At 53.4% G+C, this 13,944-nt stretch overlaps 2 protein-coding genes across 3 annotated transcripts; one reads left to right on the forward strand and one right to left on the reverse strand.

Moving 5' to 3' along the window:
* Positions 1 to 5,227, forward strand: LOC311367384 (serine/threonine-protein kinase SBK1-like; the record flags this gene model as incomplete). The annotated part of the gene is made up of 3 exons (XM_084486218.1): positions 1 to 196; positions 2,515 to 2,717; positions 4,277 to 5,227. 3 exons carry the CDS (start codon positions 1 to 3, stop codon positions 5,225 to 5,227), a joined length of 1,350 nt encoding a protein of 449 aa, XP_084342344.1.
* A 1,851-nt stretch (positions 5,228 to 7,078) lies between these two features.
* LOC311384353 (uncharacterized protein) lies at positions 7,079 to 13,618 on the reverse strand. Of its 2 annotated transcripts, XM_084488653.1 has the most exons (7): positions 12,947 to 13,618; positions 10,274 to 12,498; positions 9,303 to 9,396; positions 9,029 to 9,078; positions 8,154 to 8,245; positions 7,901 to 8,004; positions 7,080 to 7,261 (listed from the first exon to the last, which is right to left on the reverse strand). In XM_084488653.1, exons 2-5 carry the CDS (start codon positions 12,455 to 12,457, stop codon positions 8,201 to 8,203), a joined length of 2,373 nt encoding a protein of 790 aa, XP_084344779.1. In that variant the 5' UTR covers positions 12,458 to 12,498; positions 12,947 to 13,618; the 3' UTR covers positions 7,080 to 7,261; positions 7,901 to 8,004; positions 8,154 to 8,200. The 2 variants fall into 2 exon arrangements, with proteins under 2 accessions (XP_084344778.1, XP_084344779.1); XM_084488652.1 differs by having other exon boundaries at positions 7,079 to 7,261; positions 7,901 to 8,245.
* Positions 13,619 to 13,944: the final 326 nt, after the last annotated feature.

Below are 13,944 nucleotides of genomic sequence, written 5' to 3' on the forward strand. Positions count from 1 at the left end.
ATGAGCTCCGCCCCCCACTGCCCCCACCCGTGCCCCCACCCCCTGGCCCCCGGGGGGGGGGACCTCCTGGAGGAGCTGCAGCTGATGGCCGCCCAGAACCTGGAGACGCTGGAGGTGGGGCGCTGCTACGAGGTGCTGAGGCAGCTCGGGAGAGGGACCTACGGCAAGGTGGACCTGGTGGTGCACCGCGTCCGAGGTCAGCTCCCTGTGTGTGTGTGTGTGTGTGCGCACGCGTGTGTGTGTGTGTGTGTGTGTAGGAGGTGGTGAATGCTCTCTCTAAATGTCAGCGCTCCTCTCTCTCCCTGAGTGTCTCCGTGTTTCTCGCTCCATAAAGACGCCATTCAGGAGCAGAGCACTCTGAGGTCGCGCTCTTAATGTGAAAAGCACACACACACACACACATGCACGCTCACACAAACGCGCACGTACGCACACACACACACACACACATACTCCCATCACTCTGACTCAAACACACACACACACAGCCACTTCACACTACTGCCACCCCCCCCCCCCCCCCACACACACACACACACCCCACACACACACACACACACACACACACCCCACACACACAGGTATCCTCAGACTGCACGTTAAACTCCATACTGCCCATACTACATACTACTGACATACTACAGACATACTACAGACATACTACATACTAGACATACTACTGACATACTACAGACATACTACAGACATACTACATACTACTGACATACTACAGACATACTACATACTACAGACATACTACATACTACATACTACAGACATACTACATACTACAGACATACTACAGACATACTACAGACATACTACATACTACAGACATACTACTGACAAACTACATACTAGACATACTACTGACATACTACAGACATACTACATACTACAGACATACTACAGACATACTACATACTACAGACATACTACATACTACATACTACAGACATACTACATACTAGACATACTACTGACATACTACATACTACTGACATACTACATACTACAGACATACTACATACTACAGACATACTACAGACATACTACAGACATACTACATAATACATACTACATACTACATACATACTACAGACATACTACAGACATACTTGAGGTCAACATTAAACATTTGGTGAATGTACGACAGAAAGGACTCGCTAAAACCAGCAGACCAGCAACAGCCAACGATGAGCAGTGAAGAAACTGAACTAGGACCAGTGGGACCACAAATCAAGATGGGATTCATGCGGTTTATAGAACTAGAGGAAACACGCTGTGTTGACTCTCTCCCTCTCCCTCCCTCTCCCCTCCCTCTCCCCTCCCCTCCTTCTCCCCGGGTAAGCTAGCCAGTATAGACGGTAATGTCTCACTCTCTCTGGAGAGCGAGAGGGAAAGAGAGAGAGAGAGAGAGAGAGAGAGAGAGAGAGAGAGAGAGAGAGAGAGAGAGATAAGGTGATGTCATCTCTCTGGTCTGATGTCATCTCTCCCTCACTTCAGTGGAATGCCCCCCCCCCCCCCCCCCCCCCCCCCCCGCTCAGAGTAAATGATACAGCATTAACCCGTCGCAGCATGGCTCCTGGTCCCAGTCCGACGCCCGGGACCAGTTCACTCTGGCTAACTGGCCAACTTCCTGGTACTGGTTCTGTCGGAGGGCCTTGTTTACGTTCCTGACGTCACGCTAAAGGCTCCCAGGGAGAACCGGCACACAGACACAGCTCAGACTGACAGGCTGTCACAGAGTTAGACTGACAGTAACTATCACTAGGTTAACCCATTCCCCCTTACACACTAACCATCACTAGGTTAACCCATTCCCCATACACACTAACCATCACTAGGTTAACCCGTTCCCCGTATACACTAACCATCACTAGGTTAACCCGTTCCCCATACACACTAACCATTACTAGGTTAACCCATTCCCCGTATACACTAACCATCACTAGGTTAACCTGTTCCCCGTATACACTAACCATCACTAGGTTAACCCGTTCCCCGTACACACTAACCATTACTAGGTTAACCCGTTCCCCGTATACACTAACCATCACTAGGTTAACCCGTTCCCCGTATACACTAACCATCACTAGGTTAACCCGTTCCCCGTATACACTAACCATCACTAGGTTAACCCGTTCCCCGTATACACTAACCATCACTAGGTTAACCCGTTCCCCGTACACACTAACCATCACTAGGTTAACCCGTTCCCCGTATACACTAACCATCACTAGGTTAACCCGTTCCCCGTTTACACTAACCATCAATAGGTTAACCCATTCCCCGTATACACTAACCATCACTAGGTTAACCCATTCCCCGTATACACTAACCACCACTAGGTTAACCCATTCCCCGTATACACTAACCATCACTAGGTTAACCCGTTACCCATAGGGTTAACTAGGTTAACCCTGCACACAACAGAGACAGCGTGGGTAAGATGCTCAGTCCTGTCATTAGGCGCTCCTCTCCCCTAACAACAAGTGTTGCTGTGGTTGCCAGGCACCAAGATGGCGCTGAAGCTGCTGCGTAAGAAGACGACCAAGCTGAAATCCTTCCTGCGGGAGTACAGCGCCTCGCTCTTCCTGTCGCCCTGCCCCTTCATCATCAGCACGCTGGGCATCGCCTTCCAGACCCACGAGCACTACGTCTTCGCCCAGGAGTTCGCCCTCGCCGGCGACCTCTTCGACATCATCCCACCGCAGGTGAGGGGCACGCACGCACGCACGCACAAATACCACAAACACATACACACACGCACGCCCACACACACAAACAAATATACAGAGGTGTGCACACTGATGGACGCAACACAAATGGACATATGCGTACACCAACACACTCACACACACACACACACACACACACACACACACACTATGAAACATGTAGACTCCCGTCTGTCGCCTCCGTAGCCTCCGCCCCCACGGTCGGTTAGCCCCCGTCTCCATAGCAACAACAAATGTTTTACCACTTTGAACACATTTTTGTTGGCGATCCTGAGAGGAATCAATAATCTGGACGAGGCCCCAGAATGGGGAGCCGTACCGGCTCTCTCTCACACATCAGGAAACACCACAACACAGCACACACACCGCAACACAACACAACACAACACACACACACAACACAACACACACAAAACACACACAACACACACACATCAGGAAACGAGGCGCGGGAGGAACTCAAACATCTATACTTTGTAATGAATGACAACGTTTTATCTGCACAAATCAATACCCACCAGGGTTTATGAGGTCGTATTTATGGAATATGTTCTGTAACGTTTGGTAACCTTTGTGCCAGGGGCCCGAGGGCCGAGGGCCGAGGGGGCCGGGGGCCGAGGGGCGAGGGGCTGAGGAGCTAAGGGGCTGAGGGCCGAGGGGAGAGGCGAACACAACACAACACACAACACGACACGACACACAACACAACACGACACGACACACAACACATCACAACACACACTCCAGGGACGCGGTCCTGTGCTGCTAAACAACGAGCAAAACAGAGTGAAAACAGAAGCGCTCCTGTTTCATTTCCATATCTCCATAGATATTTATTATATATTTTAACCTGTATCTCCCCCCCCCATGTGGTCAGTCCAGCCGTCATTAGTGAGGTTTTATTGATTTATGGATTTATCTGAAATGTTCTGACTCACGATACGAGATGGAACCAGATTAGAAACTAAACTGCAGGGAAGTGAGATCTAAATCAGACACCTTCGCCCTTTATTGTCTGAACAAGATACCGCCAAATCATCTGCTCTGAGTTCAATTACTCACAAAGTCCTGTTTCTGTTATTCACATCTTCAGCTAATGAGTTTGAGGATGAATACATTAATTTAAATGAATCATTCACTGGAGTTACGGCCTCAGGAGGCGTGTGACCTGATTATGTTGTTTTAATTAAATAATATTTTCTACGAGGAGTGAGGGCTGAAATCTCCTCTTCAAACCCCGCATGAAGGGCAGGACTGCAGGGCGGAATCAAACCTGCACTCACGGTGCGGAGCGGAGCTCCCACAGCCTGAGCCCCGCCCCCATGCTGAGCCCCGCCCCCCAGTGTGAGCCCCGCCCACAGCCTGAGCCCTGCCCCCAGGCTAAGCCCCACCCCCAATGTGAGCCCCTCCCCCAGGCTAAGCCCCACCCCCAATGTGAGCCCCTCCCTCAGGCTGAACCCCGCCCCCAGGCCCTGCCACGCCCCCAGGCCCCGCCCCTCCCCCAGGCCTGACGCTGTCGTCCTCTCTCCGTCCAGGTGGGGCTCCCGGAGGGCGTGGCCAAGCGCTGCGTCCACCAGGTGGCGATGGCGCTGGACTACCTCCACGCCCGGGGGCTGGTGCACCGCGACATCAAGCCCGAGAACGTGCTCATCTTCGACCGCGAGTGCCGCAAGGTCAAGCTGTCGGACTTCGGCATGACGCGGCGCGCGGGCTCCCCGGTGAAGCGCGTGACGGGCACCATCCCGTACACGGCGCCCGAGCTGTGTGGCGACGCGGCCCCGCCCCACGCCGCGCTCTGCGTGGAGTACAGCACGGACGTGTGGGCCTTCGGCGTGCTGCTCTTCTGCATGCTCACCGGGAACTTCCCCTGGGAGAAGGCGCTGCCGGCCGACGTCTTCTACGACGAGTTCTCCCGCTGGCAGCGGCGGCGCGGCGGGGCGGGGCGGGGCGGGCCGGGCGGGGCGGGCGGCGTGCCGTCCCAGTGGCGCCGCTTCACCGACCCCGCCCTGCGCATGTTCCGCCGGCTGCTGGCCGCCGAGCGGGAGCACCGCTGCTCCGTCAAGGAGGTGTTTGGCCACTTCAACCACGCCTGGATGATGGACGCCAACGCCAGCCCCGCAGGGGGCGCTGCCGGGAACGCCGCCGCCGGAAACGCCGCCGGGAACGTCAGCGGGAGCGGCGCCGGGCCCGTCGGCCCTCCCGGTAGCGGCGGTGTCGCGGCGAGCGCTGGGTTCCCCGTGGAGTTCAGCTCCTCCTCCTCAGAGGAGGAGGTGCTGGTGAGCCGGCTGAAGCACCAGAGTCTGACTCCTCTGGCCGTGGTGAAGGGCGGCGTGCTGGTGGACAAGCGCTACTCCTCCTCCTCCTCCTCCTCCTCCTCCTCCACCCTGTCCGTCGGTGGCTCCGCCTCCTCCTCCTCCTACGAGCGCACCGCCCGCGACGCCAGTGGCCGCATGCTGGTGGCCACGCCCATCGAGATCTGTGTGTAACCACGGGTCGGTCTTTAGTGTGTGGTGTTTAGGGTGGGGTTCACGTGCACACACACGTGCACGCGCACGCGGAGGCGCGCACGCCGCCCAGCACTGGAGTCTGAGGAAGAGGAGGATGATGATGATGGTGATGTTTTGCCGTTTAGGAAGAGAGGAACCCAGTGCCAGCGGTCCGGCTGCCATGGTTACGGAGATTCAGAGCGGCTACGGCCACGCCCTTCTTCATATTGACAAAGTGTTCATCGTTTATCGATCGTTTCCGATATCGATTGAGATCGGACGAGTCTTTGCGGTGCTGTACAGAGAAGAACGCAGAGATAATCCACCGAGAAACGTGAATAAACACGAGTTACTGACAGCCAATCAGTGGGACTGAGAGACAGACATCACGCCGTGAAGACCTGTCTGTATGCACCAGGCCTACAGCTTGGTCTGTCTCCTGTAGGCCTACACAGGTACATACGTTCTGGTTACCAGTAGTGACAGAAGACACTACGGCTTGTACAAATTTTGAACACATTTTTGTTTTTGTTTTTTTATTGAAAATGATATAGATGATGTTTCTTTTCTGTTTTGTTATCGTTGTCATTATTATTTGTTTTTGGATGGAATTGTTAATTTGAGTAAAAGTCAAATATATTTAATTCATTAATTAGTGTGCCGGTTCATTTTTGAATCTGCTGTTTCTGTTGGATTAGTAGCGGCTGTCGGCGGCTTTAGAAGTAGTTTTATCTCCGTTACAAAAGATGTCTAAGATGTATGGATATATTATGTGAATATTTGAAAACATTTAAAATCGACACTCTTATACTTAATTTAGAAATGTTGAGCCCCAGTGTAATGTACACGTGTGCATTACTGAACTGCTCATTGTTTAAAACAGAAACAAAGCCAATAATCTCCAAGAAAGCTCAGATATAGTGGTGTCCTGATAACTTATACTTCTCTAACTTATTATGTATTTATTATTTAGTACTGTGAATTTGGTTTGGGAGTATGAGGGTGACTCGTGGGAATGAAATGCAGGAAACTGATAATTAGTGGAAGAGTATTTTCTCTTTGTCCCATTTGTGTTTTTGCATGTGATTGATTTTGTTCAGGTGGTTAAACGGTTGAGATGAACATGGCCAGAGGCTGGGGTACTACTCAACCTCCCTGTGATCCCGGCTACACAATATTACCTTTTATAGGGTGAGATTATAAGATTATAAAGGTTTGGTTGCTGAAGGATTCAAACTGGATCATTTGTATTCTTTTTTTAATCGTCTCGTCTCCTATTGGTTCATTTCAATGTTGTACTTTGACCGTTATATTGGTGATGTTCCTGTGTGGTTTGTACCCAGCGTACAAGGCTAGGCTGTTCCCGATATTAAACGCTCGACTGAGGGCTGGAATAACTTGTTGTTGTTGTGGTTCGTATTTGAAGAAGAAATCAGACACAGTGATTGATTGCCTCTAAAAATCACAGCGCCTCACATAATGGGCGAGAAATTGTTTTTAAAATAAGACAAAACACAAACGAAGCTGAGCTTTAAATAAATGACACTGTGCTATAACGGAGGGAAGGTTCTGTTTCTGGGAGAGACAGGATATAAGTCCATAAGTCCGTTAACTAACGTTATTCTAAACGTGGTTTACTGTGTCCACGCCCGTTAACTCTAACGTTATTCTAAACGTGGAGGCTTACTGTGATGACCGGAACAGGATCTCAAAATGTAAAAGCACCAGGGCCAAAGGTCAACGCTGTGTGGGTCCACTGCCCATGGCCTGGTACGCAAAGGTAGCAAACCCCTCACTTGTGTCAAGACAATAACACAATAAAAACACAATAGCAATGATCTTTTAAAGAATAGTTCATCATTTAATTTACATAAATAACACAGAATCCAGAGTCCACAGTGCAGACACATTTTATCCAAGCAAAGAAATTGCACAAAGTATTGTGTAATAAATAGTAGAAAGTGACTGCAGTGTTGATCAGAGAGCAGGTCTGTCTGTAGACCCTCACCACCCTGCAGAGTCCCGGGCCGTGTCCTGCATGGGGTCACAGGAACAGGATCAATATTACGGCATTCTGCCTCTTCAAGACCTGGGGACGATTCTAGATGACTGGCGAACGAGAGAACCAATCACAAGCCTCCGCTGAGGACAGGAATGTCGGCGATGGTTTATTTTAACTCACAGATGCTTATGGCTGATAACCCAAACCCATACAATATATACTGTATATGAACAATGTATACTGTATATGAACAATATATACTGTATATGAACAATATGTACTATATATAAACAATATATACTGTGCATGAACAGGTACAGCTCCTTGAGACGGCGTCCAGGCTCCTTTGATCAGTAATGTCGTGATACTGGAGTGGTTTCTAGATGAGCCAGCTGCTCATTCTATGGCAGCTGGCTCCCACCAGCAGTGTTGCCAGATTGGGCCAGATATCCCGCCCAATCTGGCAACATATATTTGCCAGAGTCACACAGAAAATGAATTAATTTATTAATTTATTATTTTATTTTTTTCAGTACATACCGAAATGAAACGTGCATCGAACCGTTAGACCCATATCGGAATAGTGTGTGTTGGTGGCGGAGCAGAGACAGTCCCATTCTAACATCACAACAGGAGTTCATGTCATTAACGTACTGACGGCCTCCTCTTACCAGAAAGTGGGCGCTGTGCTCAGGGCTACATGCTAGCCGGCGTTAGCGCTGAGGAGACAACAGGAGGAGGTGTGGTCAGGTGACACGCCGGGCCAGGGGCGGGGCTATGCAGACAGGGGTTGCATGGCACTCAGGTCATCGCGTTACACACACACACTAACGTAATTCCCTGTCCAGATGCCGTTCTAATGAGTCTAAGCAGCGTATTTCTGAATCTGAATTATGTGTGATGTCATGAAGAGGCGTGGCCTACCTGGCGAGGGGGGGGGGGGGGGGGGGGGGGGGTGGAGGTCACTGAGGTCATCTCCGGGGGCGGGGCTGAGCCGACCTCGTTAACACCGTATTCTACAGACACCAGGACTCAGGTCAGCGTTCAGACCGCCGTCACCGCAGGACGCACCATGAGGCCTCAGCCCGGCCCGTCCACTCATCACTGTAATCCTACTAAATGTTGTCAGTCTACGCTACACGTGAACCTCCTAAGATGGTGCAATTTGATTGGTTCACTATCTCGGGATATTGGGCAATGTCCCGTGATTGAGATCTCAAACGTGGGATACTGTTTTCATCGCAAAATGTCCCGCTTTGCCACTGATAAAAACAAATAAATCCAGGCAAAAAGTGTTATCTTGTTTATTTTTGCAGTGTTCACGTGAAGTATATACTAAAACAATTATTCACCTCAGGCTCCGTTAACTTCGCCTTCGGTGAATAAGTGTTAAATATTATGCAGTTGATAATGACTAGGATAAGATAAGATGAACGGATATGAATCGATTCATCTTAGACAGGATATTTAGGCGACTAACCATGGAAACAACTCTGACTAGACCCCGCCCTCGTCCGCCTTACAAGCGGACTCACTGGTCAGTGGTAGACCTCTCTGTCTCTCCCCAGAGGATGAATGGTGCAGCCTGTGTGGCTCTGTCAACAGGTACCGTCTACAGTGAAGTCATCCATTGGTTTACAGTTTAACCTACTCTCAATGGCTGTGTGTTCCATCATCTGCTTTACGTTGGTGATATTATTGATGTCCCTCCATAATAGTATATAACTATATAACTATATAACTATATATATATATATATATATATATATATATATATAACTCAACGTGTGATTAGTTACCTTGTGTTGGGAACATTTCATGGAGAAGTTTTCCTCATTTAGAAGACAACCTGCCAACAGTGACACAATATGTTAATACTAACCTTGTTAAGATTCCTTTAGATATTCATCCATCCATTACTATTTTATTTAATTGACCAAAACAAACATTCTCAGAAGTGATTCAATCAAAGAATTGGATAGTAACACTATTAACCATTTTCTGAGAACTAAAAACATCATTTTTTCCCGGATGGGTAAAAGCTTTGGAGGACCGTGGGGCGGTGATGGGTACCTGAGCGGATGGCACAGCGGTAGTGGTAGTTCAGACAGCAGCCCTTCTGGAAACAGCCCATAATAGCCCCCGATTCATGGCAGCAACAGCACACCTGCAAATGAGATCACACACACACACACACACACACACACACACTTTAGAGAACAAAGTCACCAATAAATAAAATAAAAACAGATCCCTCCGTTTCAGAAAGCCATCGTAGACACCATGTCTGACGGGCGTAACCTGGTAACCCCCAACTAAAATAAAAAACTAACTGAACGCATGCACTAGCGTGACGTGTGCCGGGATCCATCGTATTCACATCCTATCCCACGGTTCTCTTTACTCTGTGCGTTTAAACTGTGACCAGTGTCAATCCATGTTTACCCATGAGTCACCCACTATATAATCATCATCTATGGTAACTAGAAAATCATCACTAGATGATATTCTAGTTCCCTTAGACGATGATTGGTCTTCCTCTAGGGACAGTACTCTGGAGCGGTACAGACCACGTCCCTGGTGACCGGTATCCATCCATAGCCGTACCGGGGTTGCCACTTTATAATGGTCACCCATCCGAACCTGTCCTAGGGTTAGGTGTTCCTCTATAGCAGTGGTTCTCAAACCTTTCCTGTCATTCCCCACGCATGGAGGGTCGGAAATTGTCAAGCCCCACCACCCCAACAGAACAATGTTGATTGATTATTTTCACCTTATTTGATTCCATGTAAAATTTTGCTCCTGACCCCCACATCTGGTTTGATTGTTTTTCATTTCCTAGTATGCATATGGACCCATAAATGATTTCTTTGTTTGTATGTGGCTATTCTGTTCATTGTCAATAAAGAAAGGCATTGAAAAGTCAGGCTAAACATTTTCCTCTTGCTTGCTGCGCCCCACCTGTCAGATCTCTATTCCCCACTAGTGGGGCCCGCCCCACACTTTGAGGAACAAGGCTCTACGGGGGGGTACGGTCTACTGACCACGTCCTTGGTGACGCGGGCGGCCTCCTTCAGGCCGTAGAGCCGGCCCCGGACCAGGAACACCCCAGTGGCCCAGACGCCGCAGTCCTCATGGACCCACCACTCCACCGGCCGCCACGCCGCCTCCGCCCCAACGCCAGGGGAGTCCACCGCCATGATGGAGGACCGGTCGTCTTCATCAGCACCTCCTCCCCCCTCCTCCTCCTCCTCCTCCTCCCCATGGACACGGTCGCCCTCGGCGACAGGACCCAAAGCGCCACCGCTCCCGCCGCACGCGTGGACCTCGGTTCGTTCCGTCTTCACCCTCGGCTTGCGTTCGGTGTTCTCCGTCGTGGGCGTCGACCTCTCCGCCGCCAGGTGGTGGGGCGGGGGGGAGGGGCGGCGCGGCGGGACCGCCCCCAGGGTGAGCCGGGGCACGGGGTAGTAGGGTCCGTGAAGGTCGCCCAGGCCCAGGGCGTTGGCCGAGCGGCCGCAGAGGCAGCAGGCCCCGGGGGGCCGGCCCCTGCTGCGGGAGCCCAGGCGGCCCGGCCGGTAGCAGGAGGTGCCGGGCAGGGGGCCGGGCGGGGCCGCGGGGCCCCCGCCGCCCTCCTCCTCCTCCTGGTGGTTCACCACCGTGCAGCTCCTCTTCCCCACGTGGACGAAGGGCTGGAAGTGGTCGTCGCCGCGGCCCCTCCTCCGCCCCTCCCTGAGCTGTGTGTACTTCAGCAGGGGGTCCGGCTCGCCAGGGGCGAACAGCGGCGGCGGGCTGCTGCACCGCTTCCGCGCCCGCCGCCGTTTCCCCGCAACGGTCTTCCTGGGCGCCGCCTTCCTCGCGGCGGTGGGCGCGGCGGACTTGGGCGGCGGGCGCGGCGCGGCGGGTCGGGGCCGGGGTCGGGGCCGGGGTCTGGACCGCGTGGTCCTGCCCACCGGGGGGGGGTCTTTGGGGGTCTGGGGGTCTTTGGGGGTCTGCGGCGGGGGTTTGAGGCGCGCTCGTTCTGAACGACGGGCCGATTCAGAGAGCTGCCCAACGTTCCGACAGTCGTCCGAATCCGTAGAGTTATCGGACGATGTATCGGAAGAGTTATCGGAAGAGACGCAGTCCGAAGAGCCGCTGGTAGTCCGTGTTTTGCGCTGGAGCTTCGGCCGGGGGGGGGCCTCCTCCTGCTCCTCCGACGATGACGATGACGAGGAGGAGGAAGAGGAGGAGGAGGAGGAGGAGTCGGCGACCCCGTTGATGTAGTCCATGACCTCCTCCGTGTCCTCCACCTCCTCGTAGCCACACTTGACCTGGCTCCTCAGGTTGTGCTGCGACAGCCTGCAGGTGAACTCTGCCGTCGCCACGGGGACCGCCGCCGCCGCCGCCGCCGTCCTGATCCGGGGGCTGCGCCGCAGGTCACCGCGTTGGCTCTGACCCGTCGCTCCACCCGACCCGCTCCCCTTCTCCGACCCGCTGTCCTGGAGGTGGTGGCGACGCCCCCCCCCGCCCCCGCCGCTGCCCACCGCCCCCCCCCCCAGGACGACGCTGTCCTCGTCACTGGAGATGTTGATGGGCGACTCCGAGTAGCGGCCGTAGCGGACGGTGACGTCGGAGAGCAGCACCACGGGCCGGGCGTGGTGCACCGGGATCACGCTGTCCGACGACGAGTCTGACGAGCACGAGCTCTCGCCACTCGCCGAGCTCAGCGCCGCGGGGAGCAGGAAGCAGCCCCGCCCCTCGCCGTCCAGCGCCAGCTCCGCCCCCGCCGCCGGGCTGCCGCTGCCCCCGCTGCCAGAGCTGCACGCCGCCGAGTCCTTGGACGCTGACAGCAGGAAGATGACATCCGAGCCGCTGTCGCTGTCCGTCCCCGTGCTGCTGTCCGCCACGGCGGTGGCGGCGGCGGTGGTCTCCGTGGCGTCCGGCGGCCGGTAGAAGCCCGCCTGCCACAGGCGCCCGTGGACGCTCTCGTGGAAGAGGCCGCACCCCTGAGGCGCCACCGTCCGGCAGTCCACGGCGGCGTCGTGGAGCGCCGCCTCCTCCATCTTGGGCCGCAGGGGAACGACGAGGCCCATCTCGGGCCGGCCGCCGTCCGCTCTGAGCCGCGCCCTGAGTGGGGAGCTGCCGTCGGCGGCATGCCGCCGGTACCACTCCGGCCTCTTCACCAGGTCCATGGCCTCGCTGTGACCGCGGGCCAGGGGGCCCACGCTGAAGCCCGTCGACAGATCCATGTCTCTGGCGGCTGGCGCCCTCTAGGTGGTCCCTGCGAGTGCTACAAGGAACAGACAGGTAAGATAAGAGAGCGAAAGTACCTAGAACGGGATGAGCAGAGATCCAGACCTGTGGGGGCCGACCGGGGGGGGGGTCCTAAACCCGACTGGCTGTATGTGGGAGGTCTCAGCCTGGATCTTTATTCAGATAACATGTGCAAACATAATGGATCTCAAAGATGTTAGCATAAACAGTATGTCTACTACAGTAATTCAGTTGGTTGCACATTCACTGGTATTAAAAGCCTCTCTGTTGACACTCGTGTTCACACTCGTGTTCGCATTGTTAACAGTGGGATGGTCTCCAGATGCACAGCGGGGATCTCTGAGAGGATGATAACAACAAGCCCCATGAAACAGGCTGTCGGGGAGCCTGTGACAGTGGGATAAGGGCCAATAACGTAGGGAAATACATGCAATAAAGATAAATCATTCATAATATCAGCTTACCGAGACGGGGCTCGGGTTCCATCCGGCGCTGCTTCGGCTCTGGGGCTGAAACACCGCCGCTGACGACCCCTCTGGCGGCTGGCACAGCGCTAGCTGGGGGTTAGCTTCGGTCCGAGGCTAACAGCTAGCACGGTGGCTTACAGCTAGCCCCAAGTTAGCTCTGTTAGCTCTTTGGTTCGAGGCTAACAGCTGGCAGCAGGTTTGCCTGGTTGGCTCCGCTCCGAGGCTAACACGTTAGCCTGGTTAGCTCCGCTCCGAGGCTAACACGTTAGCCTGGTTAGCTCCGCTCCGAGGCTAACACGTTAGCCTGGTTAGCTCCGCTCCGAGGCCCACACGGACGGGATGTAAACAGAACCGACGCGGATCCACCTCATCTCCGCAGACCGGTCCGTGTGTGACGCGGACCGACGGAGGACCCGCGGGTCACCAGAGGGTCCAGGACCGGGGGGCTCGGTGCCATAATGCCCCGTACAGCGGGGGTCTCTGACGGCAGGTTACGGTACACAACATAGGACCGTGTTGTGAGGACACTGGCGACCAGACGCTGCCTGCCGAGTCGCCCGGACCCCCGCAGTGGGGGGAGCAGCGGCGGGTTCAACGCTCCTTACAGAGCCGAACCCTGGAATAAAATAAACTTATATACGTTTTATTATATTAACCGTTTCCTTAAAGTCCATGACTGCTGACAGGCAGGCAGGCAGGCAGACAGACAGACCGACACGCAGGCAGACAGACAGACAGACAGGCAGACAGATAGACAGACAGATCCACGCACACCCACATATTGTGTGATGGTGAATTTGATTGAGCAGTCATAACGGGGTGATATTCCAATGTCTTATTTATTAAGGAAATAAACATTGAATAGTGCATTTTACACACACCCAATCGAAATGTATAAACCTTATAAAGATATGCTGTAAAAGGTTTAACAACATGAGGACATGACTTATTTTACATAGCCTAGGTATTCAAAACCAATGGATTTACCTTTAGGT

Source organism: Micromesistius poutassou, assembly GCF_964030765.1.
Source record: "Micromesistius poutassou genome assembly, chromosome: 1".
Classification (NCBI taxonomy): domain Eukaryota; kingdom Metazoa; phylum Chordata; class Actinopteri; order Gadiformes; family Gadidae; genus Micromesistius; species Micromesistius poutassou.

Bases quoted from the DNA above. Each gene is read 5' to 3' on its own strand.
- LOC311384353 (XM_084488652.1), bottom strand. From the start codon at position 12,457: ATGGATCTGTCGACGGGCTTCAGCGTGGGCCCCCTGGCCCGCGGTCAC. The intron at 9,079-9,302 runs GTACCCATCACC...CACTGTTGGCAG, and splicing joins CCGCTGTGCCATCCGCTCAG to GTTGTCTTCTAAATGAGGAA. The intron at 8,246-9,028 runs GTAACTAATCAC...TGGTGTCTGTAG, and splicing joins TGAAATGTTCCCAACACAAG to AATACGGTGTTAACGAGGTC.